This window comes from Myotis myotis, unplaced genomic scaffold (genome assembly GCF_014108235.1).
Source record: "Myotis myotis isolate mMyoMyo1 unplaced genomic scaffold, mMyoMyo1.p scaffold_m19_p_1, whole genome shotgun sequence".
In the NCBI taxonomy this organism is placed as follows: Eukaryota; Metazoa; Chordata; class Mammalia; order Chiroptera; family Vespertilionidae; genus Myotis; species Myotis myotis.
In genome coordinates, this window is record NW_023416313.1 from 11,172,622 (window position 1) to 11,196,289 (window position 23,668).

Sequence of the window (23,668 nt, forward strand, 5' to 3'; positions counted from 1 at the left end):
GAGGCTCCTGCCACTGCCACTGAGCTCACCAGTAGTGAGCTCGGCTTCTGGCTGAGCAGCGCTCCTCCTGTGTGAGTGCACGGACCACCAGGGGGCAGCCCCTGCATTGAGCATCTTCCCGTGGTGGTCAGTGTGCGTCATAGCGACCGGTCATTCCACTGTTTGGTCAATTTGCATATTAGGGTTTTATTATATAGGATTAGAGGCCCGATGCATGAAATTCATGCACGGGGGGTGGGTGGTGTCCCTCAGCCCAGCCTTCACCCTCTCCAATCCAGGACCCCTCGGGGGATGTCCGACTGTCTCTCGCAATCTGGGACTGCTGACTCCTAACCGCTTGCCTGCCTGCCTGACTGATTACCCCTAACCCCTTTGCCTGCCTGCCTGAATGCCCCTAACCCCTCTGCCTGCCTGCCTGATCGCCCCTAACTGTTCCCCTGTTGGCTTGATTGCCCCTAACTGCCTCTGCCTTGCCCTGAACCCGGAACCCAAGATTCTCTCCTCTGGCCAGCTGCAGGCACCCAGGACCTGAGCAAGCTTCACCAGGGCTGGCCGCAGCCACAGGGGACCATGGGCGGGTGACTTTGCTCAGGCTGCAGGTGCTGGTGCCCAGGATCACAGGGAAGGTGGCTTGTCCCTCTCCTGGGCTGCAGCCTGGATGGTTCCCATTCCTCTCTCGTGAGCTCATTTGTGCTTGACTGGTCCCCATCCCTCTCTCACAAGCTCATTTTTGCCTGGCTGGTCCCCATTCCTCTTTCGCCAGTGTTGAGTGTCTGAGCTGTTATGGCGTGATGGCATGATGGCATGACCTCCATTTGCATATTATCTCTTTATTGTATAGGATACTATCGCAATGGCTTTTGAACATTTGAACATTTTGAACCCAAAACCACACTAAGAATTACATATAAATGGCAGCCTTGTACAAGTACACACACAGAGGTACATGCATACAAAATTATACACCAGAAACTGTAGTGATGACTCTATTTCCATTTTTCTTCTATTAATTTTTAAATATTCTTGTCATTCATCTCTACATTTATTTTACCACCTACTAATGGAGTTTGAAAAACGACTTTGTCATAAGAGATATTGTAATTTATTTAACCACTCTCCCTACTGCTGGATATAAAAATGAATTTAAATTTTTATTCATTATAAGTGATGCTGTAAAAACCAGTTTTCTCTATTTCCCATTATTTTGACTTACTTCTTTAGGAAATAAGTGGAATTCTTGGGTTAAAGAGCCCAGGGAACTTTGAAATTTAACAGTAATAATGACTACAGTTCACGATGTGTGTGGGGCCCTTTGCTAGGCAATTTCCATGTATTATTTCATGTCAGCCTCAGGCAACCATAGGGAACAGGCACTGTTGTCTTTACATTATGGATGGAGGCTCAGGGAAAGTATGTGACTGAGCCAAGGGGTGTGGCCAGTGAGCGGGGGAACCAGAAACTGGACCCAGACCTCTGACTCAAAGCACATGCTCTGGCTTTTGTGGATGGCATGGATTCCTGAGTAGTAACTGTAATGGTTGGTGATAACGCTCAGTAATTACATTATAGACGTTTACCTTAGACATCACTTGGCAAACATTATAGCTCAATCTCTCCCTTGTAAGAATGGGGCTGTGAGCAGTGTGGTGGTTGCCAGAGGGAAGGAGTGAGGGGGGGAGGGGGTCCTAAGAAAGGGTACAGAAGATTTGACTTTGGGTGGGGGCCCGCAGTGCAATATACAAATCTTGTAACATAGAAACCCACACATTAAACCAATTTGTTCTTGTTGAGCAATGTCAACTCAGTCAATTTAATAAATAACTAAAAATAATAAAAATTTTAAAAAGAATGGGGCTGTGAATCTATGGCCCAGGGGTCAAATATGTTTTTGTAAATAAAGTTTTATTGGGACACAGCTATGCCCATTTTCTTAGAATTAGTCTGTGGTTACTTTTGTGCTACAACAGCAGAATTAATTAGATAAAATGGAGAAGATATGTCTTGCAAAATTAAAAATATTTACTATTTAGCCTCTTTCAGAAATTTGCTGAGCCCTGGTTAAAACCATAGGATTTTAGGGACTCAGGTAGAGCTGGGTTCAATCCTGGTTCTGCCATGTGTTAACTGAATGTCTTTGGACAAGTCACTAACCTCCCAAGTTTTGGATTCCTCATCAATAAATTGTGCCAATAAATTGGGTCCTTCACTTTTTATTTGCAATTTACCACCTTCCTCTATAATTCTTTTACCAACTAAGAAAACCACAACCCCCCCCCACATTTTATTGTGAAGATAGAGGGAGGTGGCAAATTTTGGTACTAAACTTATTTGGTGTCAAAACCTGAAGTGAACAAACATGAAACTATTCCTTTAAAAAATATTTATTGATTTCAGAGAGGAAAAGAGAAGGAGAGAGAGAGATAGAAACATCAATGATGAGAGAGAATCATTGACTGGCTGCCACCTGCACGCCCCCTACTGGATATCAAGCCTGCAAACCTGGCGTGTCCTGACCAGGAAATCAAACCATGACCTCCTGGTTCACAGGCCGACGTTCAACCACTGAGCCACACCAGCCAGGCTAAAGGCTAAACTATATCTATCCATTATCTATCTTATCTCGCTCTCTATCTATCTATCCATCATCTATCTATTATCTATCTGTAACCTATATTTATTGCCAATCAGAGAACATTAACAGCTGTATCAATACTTGTAAATTTTATTGGCTTCGCACAATATAAGCTTATTTGTCACTCATAAACAGTGAAACACGAGTGGGGAGGGGGCTCTATTCCATGTAGTCAGAGATCCAGACTCCTCCTACTTGGTTGTGAGGCTAACTGAAATCTGGGACCTCACACTCTCCACAGATGGAAAGAGACAGTGAGGAGATGTGGTCACTTCCACCCACAGCCCAGGGGTTAAAACTTAAACATAGCCCTAGCTAGCTGCAGGGCCGGCTGGGATTATGGCCTAGTCATGTGATCACAGAGTGGAGCACATGGACACTGGTGATCAGCAGCAGTCTCTGCCACATTTATATTTGTCATATTTTTGCCGCACAAAGCCCACACATCTGCAGCATGCTGCAGACCCTGCTGGAGACATTAAACACAGAGCATGTGCACACCTTACCTTTCTGAACCTGCAAGACTGAATGTCAAAACTCAGCTGGCCCTGGGGATCTCAGATCAGGCTGGAGGTCCATGTACACCTCACAGGCAGGAGGCACAGTTACTAAGAGGTGCATTCGGGGGCCAGACTGCCTGAGTTTGAATCTTGGTTCTCCTACTTACTAGCTGTGTGACCTTGAGCAGGTTGCTCACCCTCTCTGTGATTCATTTGCTAAAAAGGAGATGATAATAGTACCTATGAAGATTACTAAGTTAGTATATGTAATTCCCTCAGCACAAGGCCTGCCTCATAATGACTGCTGAAGAAGGGTCAGTTAGTATTATTGTGTGTAGCTATTATTATTGTTTATTATTTTTAAACATGTAGTATAGCGACTGGCACACAATGAATGCTTGTTATATAATCAGATGCAGCACTACCTTCCATAGCACCACAGACAGAGCGATCCCCTGGCTTTTGCTCGAATTCATTTATTGATACAAGATTGTTGTTTAACAAGATCACCCATATCATTATTCACTGGCTTTGTTAGAAAAATCCCCCATGTGACTTGAAGAGTTCCATACACCAAAAGGTGGCAGGTTCTATTCTAGGTTGTAGGTTTGATCCCAAGTACATGCATGTTGGAGGCAACTTATCAATGTTTTGCTCTTAACTAATCAATGTTTCTCTCTCTAGATATATATTTTTCTCTCTCTCCCATCCTCTCTCTAAGATCAATAAAAATGTTTTTAAGTAAAAAAAAAAAAAAAAAAAAGAAAAAAGAAAAATCCCCCATGTAATAAGTGCTGTGTTTAATGTCTAAAAATATTGAGCACGTATTTGGTGCCAAGCCCTTGACGGACATTCTTACTCGATCATTCTTGCATGCTCCTATGAAGTAGCTTTGCCTGCTGACGGTTTACGGACCTGAATACTGAGGCCCAGAGGGTTCACACACTCAGCCCAGGGTCTCCTGGCCACTTGGGAGCAGAGGGGGGTTTCAATCCAGTCATATCTGGATCCAGGCCCCTCCTGTTTCATTCACTCTGCCTTCAGGCTTTGAGGAAATGAAGCAGAAAAGCCCATTTCCCTTTATTGAGGAGTCAGAATGGTCTCTGCTGCACCTCTCAGGATGCTATTGTTACTGAAAATATGTTCATTGCCTAATCACGCTCGTTTTCTAGAGACCTTCCAGGTAGCTAATCAATTTAGAAAAAGAACTATAAGAGCCTAGTTCTAAATTTGATTTTAATATAGCATTTATTAATTCAGCCATTCGTTTGCCTTCAAAAGAAAGACATTTACCAGCATGCTTATAGTATATAGCCATTACAACTAATTTTCCAAGTTACAATCAACATTCATCATAATTACCGGCATTTTGCATAAATATTACAGCAGCAGTGCTATGCATGGGCCCGTATCATTAACACCAGACTAAATTTACATATGAAATTAGATACAATGCGCTATAGGTAATTGATGTTTCATTTCTGACACAGAAGTAATTTCAAGTAAATGAAACTGCTCGTAGTTTGTGCCTTACTCATTCTCTGCAAACTAGCTCTGAACGACTTCGTTAGGTGAACTGGAAGCGTTGACTTCCGTAGTAGAGCGACACTAAGGCTCTGCTGGAACTCATCTTGTAGGTTAAGTGCAGTAAATGCTAATGCACACGTTATCATGGGTGATTGTAAGCTATCATCAGTGGGGCCCTGGTGCCTATGACACTCTCACGTGTCTCCTCTATCCCCTCCCCCCTACTCCCTCCCCCCCATACCTGCTGCTGCCACATTCGAGATAAAGCCCATTGCCCTGGCCTTGATGCCTGCAGTCTTTTTAGCCCACACCTCCGACTGAGCCACCGCTAGCTTCTACTCTTCTCTTGTCCCTGGTATGTCTTGGTTAAGGTATGTAAGGGGACATGAAGTTCCTGGCCCAGATTCTTCATTTCGCCAGCATTCAATCTGCATGAGACCCTCGTACCTGTGAGCAGACACTTGGTTGCCCTGGTGCCTCTGCCCTGCGGCCACTGACTGAGTGACATCTCGGAGGGCTGTGCCTTTCCCTTTCACCCTGACCTCACAAAGCTCCCGCTTCCAGGCAGCTGGCGGTGAATGAATGAACTTCACCTCCCAAACATGACAGGTTGTATTGAAATATAATTCTACTAAGTTTCATGTCTCCTGATCTTGTCTCCTTTTCATCTCCGGTGACCCCAATTGTAGTTCAGGCTTGTATCAGCTCCTGTCCGGACTCAGAATAAATAGTTGCTAGAGCAGTCCCCCCATATCCACACCTTTTGCTTCCCTTGGGTTCAGTTACCCATGGTTGACCACAGTCCAAAATTATTAAATGAAAATTTCCAGAAATAAACTATTTTTTTTAATTTCATAAAAAATTAATTAAATACATTTCATAAACAAAATTAAATACAAATAATTTAATGTACATACTTTGAAAAGGGATTTCCTTGTAAAATTGTTAGGCTGGTGAATATAGCATTTCATTTCTTTCTTGTCTCCCCCACTTTCTGAGCCTTAGAAGGCAGGATTTTGACTTTATCAGCTTTGTATTTCAAAGGCCTACCAGAGTTATAGGCCCATAGCAGATGCCCTAAAGGTTAGTTAAATTGTTTGTCTTCTGGGATTGTTGTCATGTAATTTGGGAAATGTACTTTTCTTGTACAAACAGATATATAATATTAGACAGCAAGCTAAATGTGTGTTGTAATTTGCACTTCTTTTAAGAGATAAGGATAGTTTTGTGACAATATAATGATGGGAAGAATAAATTCTTGGGCTTCTTTTTCAGTGTGTGTGCTTAAAAATTATCAAGAAGTACTAGGGGGGAAGTTTATAGCAATAAATGCCAACATGAAAAAGGAAGACATATCTCAAATAAATAATGTAACTGTACACTTCAAGGAGGTAGCAAAAGGATAAACTAAGCTTAAAATTAGCGAAGAAAGAAAATAAAGATCAGAGCAGAAATAAATGAAATAGACAATAGAAAAAAATCGATGAAACTGATTTTTATTTTATATTTTGAAAAGATAGACAAAATTGACAAACCCTTAGCTAGACTAAGAGAAAAAAAAGATTAAAGACTTGCCCAGCCAGTGTGGCTCAATGGTTGAGCATCGGCCCATGAATCAATAAGTCACCAGTTTGACTCCAGGTCAGGGCATATTCTGGAATTGTGGGCTCCATCCCCAGTCGGGGGCGTGCAGGAGGCAGCTGATGGATGTTTCTCTCTCATCGATGTTTCTATCTCTCTATCCCTCTCCCTTTCTCTCTCTCCATGAGATCAATAAAAACATATTTAAAAACAAGATAGAATACTCAAATAAATAAGTAAATCAGAAATTAAAGAGGAGACATTACAACTAATGCTGCAGAAATAAAAAGAATTATAAGAGACTACTAAAAACAACTCTATGCCAACAGACTAAAGAACTTAGAAAAATTAGGTAAATTTCTAGAGACATACAATGTACCAAGACTAAATTATGTAAGAAAAAAGGAAGTCTGCAGAGACCTATAACTGGGAGATTGAATCAGTAATCCAAAACCCCCAACAAAGAAAAGCCCAGGACCAGATGGCTGCACTGGTGATTTCTGCCAAACATTTAAAGAATTAATCAACCTCTTTCAAAAAACTGATGAGTAAGGAATACTTCCAAATTCATTTATGAGGCCAGCATTACCCTGACACTAAAGCCAGACAAAGACATCACAAGAAAAGAAGACGCAGGCCAATATGCCTGAAAATATAGATGCAAAATCCTCAACCAAATAAGAGCAAGTCAAACAATAGCACATTCAAAGGACCATATACCAGGACCAAGTATGATTAATCCCTGGGATGGAAGGATGGTTCAACATATGACAATTAATAGATGTAACATACCACCTGATCATGCCAATAGATGCAGAAAAAGCCTTTGACAAAATTCAACACACATCCATGATAGAAACTCACCACAAACTAGGAATAGAAGGAAATTATCTCAACATAATAAAGACCATATATAAAAAGCCTACAGCTAACATCATGCTGAATTATAACAAACTGAATGCTTTCCCTCTGAGATTAGGAGCAAGACAAGGATAGCCACGCTTGCCACTTCTTTACAACACAGTGCTGGAAGTCCTAGCCAGAGACATTGGTGAGGAAAAAGAAATCGGATGACATGATCTTATATGCAGAAAATCATAGAGTCTACTGAAGAACTGCTAGAACTAGTAAACAAATTCAGTGAAGCTGCAAACAAAATCAACACACAAAAAGCAGTTGAATTTCTGTAACAATGAACTATCCAAAAGGAAATTACAATAGCACCAAAAAAACAGAAAATACTTAGATATAAATGTAACTAAGGAGATGAAAGATTTGTATATCAAACACTACAAAACACTGATGAAAGAAATTAAAGAAGACACAAACAAATGGAGAGTTAGTGGACTAAAAGGTTTAATGTTGGTAAAATGTCCATACTATCTAAAGCTATCTGAAGATTAATGCAATGCCTATCAAAATTCCAATGGTGTTTTTTATAAAACACCATTCTAAAATTCAAATGGAGCCACAAAAGACCAGAAACATCAAGTAAATCCTGAATAAGAGAACAAAGTTGGAGGCATCACACTTCTTGATTTTAAAATATATTACAAAGCTATAGTAATGAAAACAGTATGGTACTGGCATAAAGACAGACACATAGATCAATGGAACAGAATAGGAGTGCAGAAATATACCCTTGCATATAGAGTCAACTGATCTTTGACAAGGCTGCCAGCAATACACAATGGGAAAAGGAAAAGGATAGTTTCTTTAACAAATCATGTTAGAAAAAATGGATACACACACCCAAAATAATAAAATTGGATCCTGACTTTATACTATGCACAATTATTATTTAAAATAGATTAAGACCTGAAACCATAAAATTCTAAGAAGTTGGGGGAAAACTTCATGACATTGGTCTTGGCAATGATTTTATGGATAGGACACCAAAAGCACAGGCAACAACAACAAAAAATAAATAAATTGAACTACATCAAACTAAAAAGGCCTCTGTACAGCAAAGGGCACAACAAAGTGAAAAGGGATCCTATAGAATAGGAGAAAATATTTATAAACCATATATCTGATAAGGGGTCATCTCCAAAATATATAAGAAACTCTTATAACTTAATATAAAAAAAAATCCTAGTAACCCAATTTTAAAAATAAGCTGAGGACTTGAACACTTATTTCTCTGAAGAATATATACAAATGGCCAACAGGTATATTAAAAATATCCAGCATCACTAATCACCAGTGAAATTCAAATAAAAACCACAATAATATATCATCTCACATGTATCAGGATGGAAAAACTGAAAGGTGAGGTGTTGAGGAGGACATGGAGGATTTGGAAAATTTGGAATGCAAAATGGTGTAGCCACTATGGAAAACAGTATGAAGGTTCTTCAAAATAATTAAAAATAGAACTGCTTGCCGAACCGGTTTGGCTCAGTGGATAGAGCGTCGGCCTGCGGACTCAAGGGTCCCAGGTTCGATTCCGGTCAAGGGCATGTACCTTGGTTGCGGGCACATCCCTACTGGGGGGCGTGCAGGAGGCAGCTGATCGATCTCTCTCATTGATGTTTCTGGCTTTCTATCCCTCTCCCTTCTTCTCTGTAAAAATTCAATAAAATATATTAAAAAAAAAAATAGAACTGCCACCTGATTCAGCAATCCCACTTCCGAATATGTATCTGCAAGAATTGCAACCAGGATCTCTACAGGCATAAAAAGTTTCAGTCAAGCAAGATCACTAAGCTCTGGAGATCTACTGGACAACATTGTACTTATAGTCAACAGTAATGTATTGTACACTTAAATATTTGTTAAGAGGATAGATCTCACGTTGAACATTCTTACCATCATAATAATAAAAAGAATAAAAGGGGGTGGGTGAGTGGGAAGAGATCAACCAAAGAACTTGTATGCATATATTCATAACCCATGGACACAGACAATAGGGTGGTGGAGGCCTGGGGTTGGGGTAGGAGTGGATAAGGGGCCAATGGGAGAACAAAGGGGAATATGTAATATTATCAAAAATTGATAAAAAGATGAAAAAAATCCACGGAATAAAAGGCTTAAGACAAAAAATTAAAAATCAAGCTCAAGATTTCCAACTAAAAAGATTAAATCCCTTTCAGTGTCTGAAGTCAAGTCACAATAAAGAAAAAGTCTAAGACTTACCTCAAAACTCACAGCTCCATTGTGGTCTGTGTCAAACGCATTGAACAGAAAATGTGCATACGTTGTAGAGTCTGAAATGTTGAAAAGGGAATATTATTAAGTCAGCGTTTCAATATCCTACGTAAGACTTGTATAACATGCCGAAGTCCTAGTCCAAGTCAGGAACATCAGTTGCCCGCCTCCTTTCAGTAGAGGATTGTAATTTGAGATTCACAGGAGTGAGCTACCTACATAGAGGCCATGGAGGGCAGACACCTCTGTAACTTTCTGGCTAGAAATGATCTGAACACTTGGGTGTCTTGGATGACGTTACTGGCTCTGGGAGGAGTCATTAGTACCATAGGTGGGTGGGAGGATTAAGTGAGACCCATCTGGAAATAGCTTAGTGCTTGGCAGGGGTAATCTCTAGAAGTAAAAGAATAAAAATACTACGAATGAGACACAGACGAATTGCTATTATTAGTGTCGTGCCTCAATTTTATAATTTAGTTAAGCTACTGAGACTCAGAGAGGTTGAGAAACTTGTCCAAAGTCACACAGTCAATAAGGAGTAGAGTGGCACATAATGCGGATCTTTCTCACTAAAAATCCAGGCTAGTCCGTAGCCAGTAAATTTGAGCCAGCAGTGACTTGGCAAGTGTTTGTCCCCTTGTTGGAAGGGGGTTGTGTGGCCTTAAAAGTTCCTGGTGGCAAGCAGCAGGGAGCCCCTGCCCTGGCTGGGTTCTGGGTGGGATTTGGGGTTCTGAATCAGTTTTGGAAGGCTCTCTGTCCCCAATGTCTTATCATGCTGCCTAATGACACTAAAGTACTCTGAAATCCACCCCTTCCCCTTCATAGGTTTTTTTTCCCCCTGTAACCCTTCCTTCCTCTTCTGTTTCTCCTTTGTCTCCCTAATCTCTGAGCTTTGTGCTTTTCTATTTTAAAAGTACATACTTTTTCTTACTGTTTTCTTTTCTTAGTGCACAGTTTTCATTTTTAAGTGCTTGTGTGCTTGACTCTTGATCAAATCTACTTGATTATTTTAAATGTTTCATCTCATGGGTTTTAGCCTTTTACCTTAACCTTTTTTTATATTAACAAAACTTGTAACCTTTTAGCTCATTGGCTCTAGCCTTTATCTTCCGTTAAAAATCCATTTCTGCTTTAGAACTTTTAACCTTTATTTTTATTGGGATTTTAACAAAACTTCTATTCACCTTTTACTTTATGAATTGCTTTTCAAAGGTTGTCAAAAACACTAAGTCATAGTAGCTGGAATAGGTAATTGTTCTCCCCAAATAAGGGAGGTCAGAGGTCATGTAAACTTCCTTCTCTCCCTCAAGTGCCTGTGGCTACTTATGGATTATTGTTCCTGAATGCTTTACCCCAGTGGTTAACGATATTGAAGGCCATATACTTCATGAGGTAGATTGTACATTCAGGTTCTCAAAATGAAGGTAGAATTTTCTTTCATCTCTGAGCTTTAAATATGATATAAGGAATTGCTTATTTTTAAACGTATGAATTATTAACACTGTTTTCAATGAACTAAACAGCTACTACAATTGGGTCTGAATAATATATAAAGGCACCATATGTAGAGTGGATGTCCATCAGGTATGGGTGGGTTGCAGGAAGAAATCTTTGAATATGGGACCAGGGGTTAATTGCAACCAACTCAGTGAAATTGTTGGGACGTTCTCGTACAGAGTTATCGAGAATTGGCAGCCTATTTTATTTGCAAAGTTGTTTTGCTCTCAACAGTACTCTTACACAGAGTTCTGGAACGATTTAGTGCCCTATGGAGATATGAGATGACAAGTCGTATATTTTCAAAGAGAAAAAAGAGATTTTGCATATTTTATAATGAGCTTTATTAAGCAGGTCTCTTGTTACTCTATTTATACAACCAGAGTGAATGCTTTTACCTTAGCAAGTGGAATTCACCATGAATAATGGCTCAGAACAAACAGTGCCGAGAATTTTTTAAATTTAACAAACATGGACATAAATAATTACCATTCTTCTCAAATGCTCTAGCTTTAAAGTTTGACATGTGGGACATACACTCTAAAGGTCTGCCCTAACATGGTACAGAGGACTTCTTGTTCTTCTAAATGTACCTTCGCAATTCTCTGGGAAGTGAAGCAGTTTAACAGCCTAGGCACTCTGTGCAGAGAGCAGTTGTTAATAGTGTAGTCAAGTCAGACTGCCTGAACTTGAATCTCAGCTAAAACAATAGTAACTGTGTGACCTTGGACAAGTTGTTTCATCTCTCTGTGACTCAGTTTCCGGTAAAACTGTAACAATACTTCATAGAGTCATTACGAAAAGATTAGATGAAATACTATATGCAAAGTACTTAGAACAGTCCTAGGTATATATTAAATGTTCAATAAATATTAGGTATTCTTCTTTCATAGACAAGACACTTTTATTTCAGCTACCTTAAAGACATGTGATCAATTATTTTTACAAATGTAATATATTTTCACCTGAAAAGCTTCCTATTTTTTTTGTAAACTCTGTTGTATGTTTAAGTGACTGGCTTTCTAATTAGATAGAACCTCATGCTCGATGGACTAGTAGATTTGTGTCTGGAAAGGCATTGACGATTCAGGTGGACTTTGGACCACTGGCTGGCCTTTGGAGATACTGCAAGCTTTTAAAGAAGGGGAGTGATGCTACTTGCTTTGACTGGGCAAGAGGAAGGAGCCGAGGCACTGAAGGATCTGGCTGGGCATAGAGGTGGGTGAAGAAAAGGAAAACTGTCCGCAAAAGTCCTATGGTCTGGCTCCATCTGACTGCATTCTTCTTGGATAGTAGTAAATATTTGCCAAAAGGATGAATAAGTAGAATCTTAAATTCTAGATTTCAATACAGTTCAAGGCTCAAAAGATATTGGTAATCTCTGTTCTCCCCATATCACCTGATAGTTCACATTTCCTTACATATAACATAAACAGCTACTGAATTTGATATGCCAAGATTGCCTCAGTTTTTTATAATTTGACTTGGGAAGTTGAAATCTTACAGGTGGGGGAAACTGTATGGGTTCTTAGGATAGAAGGGGCTCTTGGATATCACTTAACTATGTATGTATGTTTAACGCAGGTGAACAATAAATGCAGGTGCTTTCAGTGGCTTAGCTAAGGTCACCTCGTTAGTTAATGGTAGAGTCAGTAATAAAGTCAAGACATCTCCATACCAACTCCTAGAAATAAAGATTATTGGAGCAGAAAGAAAACCGAGGATACTTTGTTCCACATTTTATAGATATTACACAAATGTTGTCCCCCGTTTCACAGAGAAACCATCTGAGGCCCAGAGAAATAAGCCGCTTGAGTAACACACCTTGGTCTTGGTATAGTCTAGCCACAAACTCAGGACTCTTGACTTAGTCCAGTGACCTTAACCCAATTATTTCCAGACCACAATGATGATACATACCAATTAGCCCTTTCATTGATACACATTCATTTCGGAATATTAGATTATCATGTTTTAGATCTGAGTGTTGAAACCAATCTAGTTTATTTCTTTCTTCCCACCACAAATCCCTACTCCCTACCTGAACTGAAGCACAATGTATGGAATCGGCTTTTGAATACAGAGCATTTGAATATAGAGTTCATGGCACCATTGCTATGGTAAGGCAGGTTCATATACATAAATAGTAGTTTCTGTTCAACAAGTCCTTTATAAATCACTCTGAAAATTCTTACAAATATCATCCTAGATATTCAGTGATGGAGTTACTTGAAAAATTAAAAGAAAAATCTTTATGTCCATCAAACCCATCTAAGTGCCTCAAGTGCCTTAAATACAGTGGCTGATCGATAAATGTTTGTTGACTTAGAATTTTTTTAACTGTAGCTCATTCATTCATTCCTTCAATAGCTGTTTACCGGCTGCCCAGTATAGTCAAAGTAAGTGCAAAATTCTTACAATGTAAGCAGGAGTAGCCCAGGAAATGGCAATTTTTATGATCTTTAAAAATGCTTAGTAAGCTAAAGCTTCCACTGTATGTGAAGTTGAAAAAGTAATGATCTAGGTAAAGGCATCAATATACAACGTCCACTCGGCTTGTTTCATAGCAGGCAGACTTTATCCCTTGCAAATAAGAAGCTTCTGTTGAATCTAGCTGTGCTGACATCCAGAACACCAAACAAGCTGTGCGCGGTAAACCGCCTCGCTAAGCAACAGTGACAACGAAGAGCCTGACACAATACAAATTGCAGGAGGTGCTGTAGATGAGACCAGGCATCTTCCTGGCGGAAATGGTGAGACATTGTGATTGATGGGGCCATCATTGTTACTGCTCATAATGAGATACACCTGTTGCTTTCAGATCAGCAACTTAAGTAAATGGATTCACAGGAGAGTGAAGATGGCCATAGTATGAATTTTCCTGCCATTGGCGATGCCGTTCTTAGGACTTTTTCCCTTTTGTAGGAGTGCTGCAAGATCCCATTTGCATGCATGATAGTAATTTTTTAAATGGCAAGTCATTATTCTTGAAAATATTTCATTTCCTTTATTTATGCCTGGTACTTTTAGATTTATGCATTCAATTAGCATGAATAATCAAAGAATCTATAAGAGTACAAAAGTAATTTTTCTCCAAATCCCTTTGGATTTTGTAACAAGAATCCTTTGCAAAGAACTGTGCTTAAGTGAATGTTCTTTAATGCCAAAATGTTATTTTTCAAGTGAAGATTAATTTTTAATGTGGAACTGTATCTAATTTGTATCATGTAACAACTTTCATTGGAGATAATAAAAAGTAAAGATTTCCATTTGTGCTAGGTGCTTTGATATTATTGTCTATCAATATGTTGGCAGACACTTAAATATATAGTAAGTATGATTTTCTTTAAAAATTCCATGGCTTTTAATAATCTAGAAATACAAGAGTTAATCAAATAATATTCCAAATTCTTTATTAATGCTGACACTGGACCCATTACAATCTGGCAGTGGTCTCCATAACCAGTCAGTACCTGTCTGTGGGCCCCTTAGTAATGAGATGGGGAGTGGAGTTGTCTCACACAGCATGTCTAAATCCTATAATAATAGGCCACACCGTGTTTTCTTAGAATTGAATTCTAACTTCTCTTAAAAGGCCATCTTAAATGAAAATTTCTATTTTGACAATCCATGTACGAAATCACTTTCAACCCACTGAAATTGCTAACACCAACTGTATTGAAATCCAAAAGAGAATCTAATTTTTGTAGGAAATAACTAATACTTAGGTGCTGTAAACTTTCAAAATGCCTATTATAGCAATGACTCCATTGTATTGCTATAGCCACCAGGCGAGGTGATGTCGCTCAGTCATTCACCCATTCACTCATGTAGGCGGGGAGGGTTTATGCAGTTCTGCTACCTGTCAGCCACTGTTCCACAACCTGGGGGTACAGCAGTGAACAAAACAGACAAAACCCTCCGCTCCCCTGGAGGTGACATTCCAGTGAGGAAAGAGACAATAAACCATAATAAAAAGAGGTTAAATAGTATATACCATTAGGTGCTCTTGAGTGCTTAAAGCAGGGAATGGGGAAGGGGAATGTTTAAGGGGTTGCAGTTTAAGGGAGGGTGGCATTTCAATAAAAACAAAGGTGGTGAGGCATTGAATGGATATTTGAGAGAAGAGAGTTCCAGGCAGAAGGAACAGTAAGTTCAAAGGCCCCAGGAGCAGCAATATGATGGCCACATTGGGGGAACGAAGGGTAAGGAGGCCAGTGTAACTGAAACTTAGTGAGTCCACAGGGAGAATGGTGAAGGATGAGTCAGAGAGGGAGCAGGAGACTAGTAAGCTCAACCTGTAGGTCCTATGTCGGTTGTGGCCTCTGCTCTGATGGGACAAAGATAGAGCAGAGTGGTGACATGATCTGGCAGGATCACTCAGTTTGTGTTGAGAATTGACCATGATAGGTAAGCAGGGAGGACAGTCAGAATCAGGGAGATGATTTTAGAGACTATTGAGTTATTTTGGCATGAGATGATAGGGGATTCTTTTCAGTGGACAGCAGTAAAAAAAAGTTATTGAAGAGGAAACGGATGAACCCCTCTGTACCTTAGTTTCTGCCTTTATTAAAAAGGGAGAATCATTTCTAGGGTTGTTGGAAGGTGAAGGGTAATGCATGACAGGGTCCGACACATGCCAGATGCCTGATAAATGGTGCTTATATCAGCCCAGATTCAATTTGTCTGGATGGCCTCATTTTCATATCCCCCCTTTCCTTCAGCTGCTCGAATTGTCCTACCTTGTGCTCCCACAATAGTATTTTTTAGCTCTCTATCCTCACACACTTAATTTTGACATGTCCCACCTACTACAGTAGACTAGAACATTCTTTGGGGGCAGGTACCCCATCCCATTCATTACTCTTACATTACCAGCACCTAACACATGAGCTGGGCATCCTGATGGGCGATTGAAGGACGAACAGAAATGTCTAGTGGCCTTCATTCATCTCTAACACATATGCATTATATTTTGCACTCCTGTTTTCTTTCCAATTAAAATAATATCTAGCGTGGTATTCATTTTTCTCAGATGGGAGGTGGTGGTCATAGTAGAGTTACCTAAAAATAGAAAAACTGCAGAAAGGACCCTAGGCGAGGCTCCAAAGAAATCTAGTTTCTAACCCAGATTTGCCACTTAATGGATGTGTGGCCCCCAGCAAGCCATTTAATTTCTCTAAGCCCCAGATTTCACATCTGTAAATTGAGGATAATTACATTTGTCCTAATTTTGAGAGTTGGGAGAATCAAATGACACCGAAAATGCATGGGAGAGCTTGGAGGCATGGGACCAGGCTGTCATAGTCAGAAAGTGCTGTGCAAAGGGGCCCATGGGGGAGAAAAAGGGGATATCTATAATAATTTCAACAATAAAGATAAATTTAAAAAATAACAACAACAAAAGTACTGTGCATTTGAGAGCCACAGTACTAGGCACCAATGATACCACTCGTGCTAAACTAAAGACCAAGCTCATGGATAGTTGCTAATTTGTAAGTAGTTTACTTTTAGGATATAGTGAAACTCATGTACCCCTGCATGCTGTATATTAATTCTTCTACATCATAATTAAAAATGTAGTTATACCCTGAAGGATGAACCAAACCAAAGTATGCAAGCATAAGTAGTCAGCAAGGGATTAGGATACAAGATCAACACCCAAAGAGAAGTGACCTCACCCAATGGCCATGTAGGTCAATGCCTGCTTCACTCCCCCTCACAGGAAGAACAATGAACAATTACTCATGAGCAAACACCACAGAGAAAGTTCTAGAACATGGGGTTGAGGCTGAAGCTCAGCCTGCCCCACACAGACCAAGAAAGAGTGTATATGAAGGGTAAGAGAGACAGCTGCATGATTACCACATTGCCCCTCCCCAAGGCCAAAGCAGCACCAAGTGGAAAACGAAAAAGAAAAAGAGATTGCAAAGCATAATTCTAACCGAGAGTATGTTAACAAGTCCTCATTCGTACTCACCTCCCTGTGGAAAGAACTGTGAGTAAATCTCTTTGAAGGTGTCTTCGTTAACAACACCGCTGGGGCATTCCTGGAAAAAGTGGTAGAGAAGCAATATGAACAAAGTGTTCATAAAATTAATTTCTTGCGCATTTTTAAAAAACAGAGCTGTCTACCATGGAAAGCTGCACCAAGAAAGCTAACCATCCAGCCTTTATTACAAAGAGAATAAAAGCATGCTATAAAGTTTTCTTGTCCCAGTTCTCACAGGAAGACAAAAAGAACTGCAGATGTAAAAGTCTTTGCACATAAAACTACGCTGCTGCTTATAAGAACACATATGTTTATTATCAAAGAAGCAAGAGGAAATGACATTGTTTTTCATAAATCAAGCATACTGCAAGGTGCCTATGATATGGGCTTTGCTAGATCTTGGTGCTGTGATCTCTGGAGATTTGCTGACCGAGAAAATCTTTTAGTTCAATGAAAAAATGGGTGCTCCATTTGGGTCAAAGGTGGCCTGGCCTAAGAAGTTTCTACCAGGTGTCATTACTAATTTCTGTTAACAGTTTGTAACAGTTTGACTTTGAATGAAGCAGGACTGCAGAATTTTTTTCAATTTCTGGAGGGGAGGGTCTGAAAAGAAACAGGCCTGAAGTTAATAAATTTCCACCTTTGTCCCATGGGTAGAATTATTTAAGACTCATGGATATTGATCTTGGGAACTCCAGTGATGTTAGACTGTTGCCTGGTGGGAACCTGGGCTCCCTTGGGTCAGTTGTCACAGGACCCCCAAACTACATGGCATTCCCCCAGGATTCACTGGAGAAAAATCAGGGGTGTGTTAATGTCCTTGAATTTAGGGTTGAATATTCTGTGTACTTTAACTTTGACACTGTTCCTGGGCTCTTCAATAATCATCTGCGGTGGTTTTCAAAGCTTCTCTTTATCTTAAAAATCACTGTCCACTCACTATAAAGTTCATTTATTAATTTGACCTTCCTTTATTCAAATTAGCCAGTTACTTATCACTAGTATGCTTCACATGAGGAATGTTCTATTTTCTCATTCATTTGTTTGAAAGGTTGGAACTCTGATACATAAACAGAATTTTAAATAATTTCAATATAAACTTGTGTTTAGAGAGCTTGTCAGTGTATTTTTCTCCCAGTTAATTTAAAAAAAAATATATATTTCTTTATTGATTTCAGAGAGGAAGAGAGAAGGAGAGAGAGACAGAAACATCAATCATGAGAGAGAATCATTGATCGGCTGCCTCCTGCAACACCCACCACTGGGAATCGAGCTGCAACCCAGGCATGTGCCCTTGGCCGAAATTGAACCCGGGACCCTTTAGTCCACAGGCTGAGGCTCTATCCACTGAGCCAAGCCGGCTAGGGCTCCCAATTAATTTTTATAATAAACCTATGACTTGGGTATCTCCAGTCACACAGGCAGAACTGGAGGCTTTGTAGTAAAGCACCATTATTAGCTAGCCCCTGGGAGAGCTGGTGTATGAGTTTGGGACATTACAGGTCACCACAAGTTTTGGATTAGATGAACCCTGTGGAAATAATGACTCCCAAGGACCAAAAATAAACAAATTATTTAATTAAAAAATGAGCAGAAAAGCAAGCAAGCAAATTGTGAAGATTAATTTTATGTGCCAACTTAGAAATGGTACAAATGGACTATTCTCTACATTTTATCATGGAGTGGTTCATCCACAAAAGTGGTATCTACACCTCTTCATCAAGAATGAATTTGGCCAGGCCATGTATACAGCTAAGTGTACATGATAGACCATGTGACTGTATTAGGTATGTTATCTCTTGCTGCTGTAACAAATAGACCCTTCAATATGTAACAAATTAAACAGAATGTAGTCTATTTCTTGCTCATCTAACAGAGTTGGGTGGGTGTACAGATTAACTGATGGTTCTTCTGAGAGTCATTAAGCAAGAGAGGCTAATGAAAGCTTGGCTATGTTCAACACATGCCTTCTAAAGTCTCTATGATTGTCTTATCCAGAAAGAGAAGAAGACCTTGAGAAGTGTGCACGGAAGGTGTTTATGGGCCAGGTCTTGAAGTGGCACACATCATTTCTACTCCCATTTTATGTTAGAAATCATTGAATATGTCCACCCCAGACAACAAAAGAAGTCTCATGCGTCCAAGACAAAGATAGAACACAGACTTGGTATACTTTTCGCAATGTCTTAGAGCAGCGGTTCTCAACCTGTGGGTCGTGACCCCGTTGGGGGTCGAATGACCCTTTCACAGGGGTCGCCTAAGACCATCAGAAAACACATATATAATTATATATTTTTTTTGTGATCAATCACTATGCTTTAATTATGTTCAATTTGTAACAATGAAATTGGGGTCACCACAACATGAGGAACTGTATTAAAGGGTTGTGGCATTAGGAAGGTTGAGAACCACTGTCTTAGAGGCTTATCTGAAATATACTTCAAATGTCTATGTTCTGAAATAGATCTCCCACTGATGCTTCAGTATCACCATCATGAAATCATTTAGCAGTATGAAGTCTTCTCCCCTGGTGTCATGTTACAATTATGACATTTTTAAGCTAACATGTCCAATAAGGCTTCAACATCTCAGGATATATTTTTTCATCAGGACTTCTTCACTCTCACAGGAAGGACCCAAGAAGAAGCAGAGCTGCTAAATTTCGGGAAAGTGAGAAATCCTCACTCATCTATACTTTGAGAAGATACTGTCACTTTCTATAAGCCCCCATGATTTGTATCTTGTATGTTCTAATCACATTTTGTCTGATTATTAACAAACTAGATGCCTGGTGCATAGATTTGTGCACTGGTGGGGTCCCTTGGCCCAGTCTGTGGGGATCGGGCCAAAACCAGCTCTTCAACATCCCCTGACGGGTCCTCGATTGCAAGAGGGCATAGGACAGGCCGAGGGACCCCACTGGTGCATGATCAGGGCTGAGGAGAGACTGCGGGAGGGCTCCAGGACATGCCCGGCCCATCTCATCCAGTCCTGATCAGCCGGACTCCAGCATAAGCTAACTTACCGGTCAGAGCATCTGCCCCCTGGTGGTCAGTGCACATCATAGCAACTGGTTGAATAGTCAGTCAGAGGGACAATTAGCATATGAGGCATCCTATCTAATAGTAGACAAACATGGTAATTAACCATACCTCTGACATGCTTCCCATTGGCTAATCAGGACGATATGCAAATTAACTGCCAACCAATATGGCGGCCGACAGCCAGGCAGCTGAAGCAAACAGGAGGCTTGCTTGCTCCAGTGATGGAGGAAGCCAAGGTTCCCCGCCTGCCGCTGCTGGGCTCTGAGCTTGCACTCTAAGAAACAATGTTGCAATTATAGAAGCTAAACAAACCCCATGCTTTCAGCCAGCCAGCCAAGCTGGAGTTGCAACAGTGTTTCAATTATAGAAGTCAAACAAACCAGATACCTGCTTTCAGCAGCCGAGGTCTCAGAGCTAGAGCTGAGCCTCAGAGCTAAAGCTGGCTCTCAGCTCCAGTGATAGCCATAGAAGGTAAATAAATCCCAGAATAAAAAAAAAAAAGAAAAAAAGGAGAGGTTGGGAGCTTCAGTCACCCTCCAGCCTGAAAACGGCCCTCAGCCCCTCACCCAGACTGGCCAGGCACCCCAGTGGGGACCCCCACCCTGAAGTGGGTGTGACCAGCTGCAAACAGCCATTATCCCCTCATCCAGGCTGGCCAGACACCCAAGCAGGACCCCCACACTGATCCAGGACACCTTTCAGGGCAAACCAGCTGGCCACCACCTGTGCACCAGGCCTCTATCCTATATAGTAAAAGGATAATATGCCTCCCAGCACAGGGATCAGCAGAGCAGCAAGGCCTCCCAGCACTGGGATCAGTGGAGCCGCGAGGCCTCCTGGCCCCTGGAGCAGCGTGACAGGGGGCAGCGCCCAAACCCCCTGATTGCCCTTGAGCTGGGGAAGGTGCCCCAACCCCCTGATTGGCCCTGCTCTGTGCCTGATAGGGGGGAGCTCCCCAACCCCCTGATCTGTTCTGCTCTGTGTGTGACAGGGGGCGGTGCCCCAACTCCCCAATTGGCCCTACTCTGTGGGTGACAGGGGGGAGCTCCCCAACTCCCTGATCCGCCCTGCTCTGTGCATGACAGGGGGCAGCGCCCCAACTCCCCAATCGGCCCTGCTCTGACCCCGACCAGGGGCTGCACCTAGGGACTGGGCCTGCCCTCTGCCACCCGGGAGCGGGCCTAAGCCAGCAGGTCGTTATCTCCCGAGGGGTCCCAGACTGTGAGAGGGCACAAGTGGGGCTGAGGGACACCGCCCCCCCACCGCCAGTGCACAAATTTTTGTGTACCGGGCCTCTAATATATATATATATATATATATATATATATATATATATATATATATATATATGATTATTCTGTGAAAAATATGCTGTTTACAGAAAAAATTAAAGTAAATAAAAATTGCCTATAATTTTACTACTGTAAGATATTTTGGTCACATATATAAGCGTATATTAATATGCTTTATGAATAAAATTTGGTATTGTATCTTATTAATTTTTAACTTTACAAAATATCCTGAACATTTCCATATCATGATTTTTAATGTCTGCATAATAATGTACCCATTGCATTTACCATACTGTTGGATATTAAGGGGATTTCAGTATTTTTGACTACATAGGAATAATGATGTCATTAATATTCTAGTGCATACATCTGTGACACATTCTTTCTGACTCATCCAAGTAGAGAATCCTAACACCAAAGGGTTTAAGCTCTTCCTATGCACAGTCTCATTGCTTCCTGCAGACTGTACCAATATCTGCTACCTCCACTGCTTTATGAGAAATTTTACATCTAGAGGAGCTGCTGACCAGAATCCCGTGGGGATTTGACATGCACCAAACCCCATGAGTAAACAGTGATAATTTGCTTCCCTCATGAATCTAATTGTCATTCTGAAAATTGCTCGAGGATATCAAGGCATTTGTACAGCTCTCTCCAAGGGATAAAGTGATGTTTTCATGAAGATAAGGATGCCTTGGGAGCAGTTTGTAGAGCCATATTATCACAATAACAACTGTTAACTGAGCCCATATTCCATGCCTGCTTATAGACATCATGTATTTGGTCATTTTATACTGACCTCAAAAGGTAGGACTTATTTAGAAATGAAAAAAATGAAGCTGAAAGAGATTAAAATTAAGTAAAATGTGGGGTGACAATTTTTCCACAGAGCCATTCACTTATTCTTTTAACAAATAATTATTCAGTGACTTCAATGTATTAAACACTGTTCTGCTCATTCTTCTGCTTTCATTAATTGCAATCTTATCCAGTGTCTGGATTATCATCTGTTTTCCATTTAAACTGAAAAGGTGACCTCCTGGTAAACCATCAGTGGAAATACTGCCTTTGGAAAGACACATAATGTTTGTTTGCTCCCAGAGCCAAATGAAGCCATTTCAATTAAAACTAGGGATATTGATTAACATATATATAATATATAATATATATATATTGAATTGTAGTTTGAGAATTTGTGGAAAATGTTTTTAATTTTTTTTTTTGAGAAATTATTGTCTTTAGTCCAGCAAGGACCTCTGTAGCTTCCTCCCTACTACATACACCTTAATTATGAATGGCTAGACACTAAAGTGCTGTGGAAAAAGTGGCACTTTTTAGGTCAGGTTAAAATGAACTATTCCATCAAATGGTAGAGTGTCTTGGGGCTTTGCCTGCTGGTACATTAATCTATTATGACCAGAGAGTGATTTTGTTTTATTGCTTCTTAAGCACTTCACCATGATACAATCAGAATGCAATAAATGTGGAATGAGATTTTCTTAGCCCATAGCTGCCACTCATCTGTCAGTTGGTGAAGAGACATTTGCCTTTTGGGGCCTTACACAGGTGTTTCCTACTGATTCTTTTCGGTCCCTTCAGGTAGTGTTATGACATCAAGTGAAGGTCAAGATCAGTTGTAAATGTACAATGAATACTTTGGTATTTATTACTAATGTCAGTACTCATACAGTAGTGATTTTTATAATAATAACATGATGATGATGATAATGATGACAAGCAGATACATAGGAGTACTTTCTATGTTGCAAGCATTGTGTTGAATGCTGTACATGGATTATGTCATGTGAATAAAGACATGCTACCTCCACGTTACAGATACGCAAACTGCCTTAAAGGGAAACTGCCCACGTTCTTGTAATTAGAAAATGGCAGAGTGATATCTGTTAATCACAAAATCAGGAAACTTGAGTGTTTAAGCAACTTTAGAGACAACTCTATTCAATGGCTTCATTTTCAAAGTGAAGAGATTGAGGTTGGGGTTAGAAGAATTGTCCATTAGCCACATGGTGGGTTGCTGAGCCTTATCTTGTGTCTGGGTTTCCTGGGGTTAGGCTGATGTGTGGATACCACAAATGCCTTCATGCCCACGCAATAGCTGGTATGCTCTGCTAAGTAGCATTTAGAATAATGCAGTGGAATGCTTATGCTCCTGGGCTCTGGAGTTAAGGAGAAGAACTGACTTGAACCCCTGCTCTGCCACTTAAAAGCTGTGCAGCTTCAGACTAATTGTTTGATAGAAGAATCTAAATCTCATTGTTCTCCCCTGTAACATGGAGATAACTATTGACAGAGGAATCTTACAAAAATTAATTAAGATAATTATGTTAATTAATTATCATCATTAATTAACATGTTATGTTATCTTAACCCTCTTCTTTGCACATCATATTGCTCATTAAATATTAGCTATTAGAGCCATAGTAACAACCAAG

The 23,668-nt window shown here is 40.3% G+C and overlaps 1 protein-coding gene across 4 annotated transcripts in view; it reads right to left on the reverse strand.

Moving 5' to 3' along the window:
* The window catches only part of KCNIP4 (potassium voltage-gated channel interacting protein 4), a 953,844-nt gene that overhangs the window by 13,461 nt on the left and 916,715 nt on the right, over window positions 1–23,668 (reverse strand). For all 4 annotated transcript variants that reach the window (XM_036330079.1, XM_036330059.1, XM_036330070.1 and 1 more), the window contains 2 exons: window positions 16,868–16,937; window positions 9,379–9,449 (listed from right to left, as the gene is read on the reverse strand). In XM_036330079.1, the coding sequence (XP_036185972.1) occupies window positions 9,379–9,449; window positions 16,868–16,937 (141 nt within the window). The remainder of the gene's footprint in view (window positions 1–9,378; window positions 9,450–16,867; window positions 16,938–23,668) is intronic.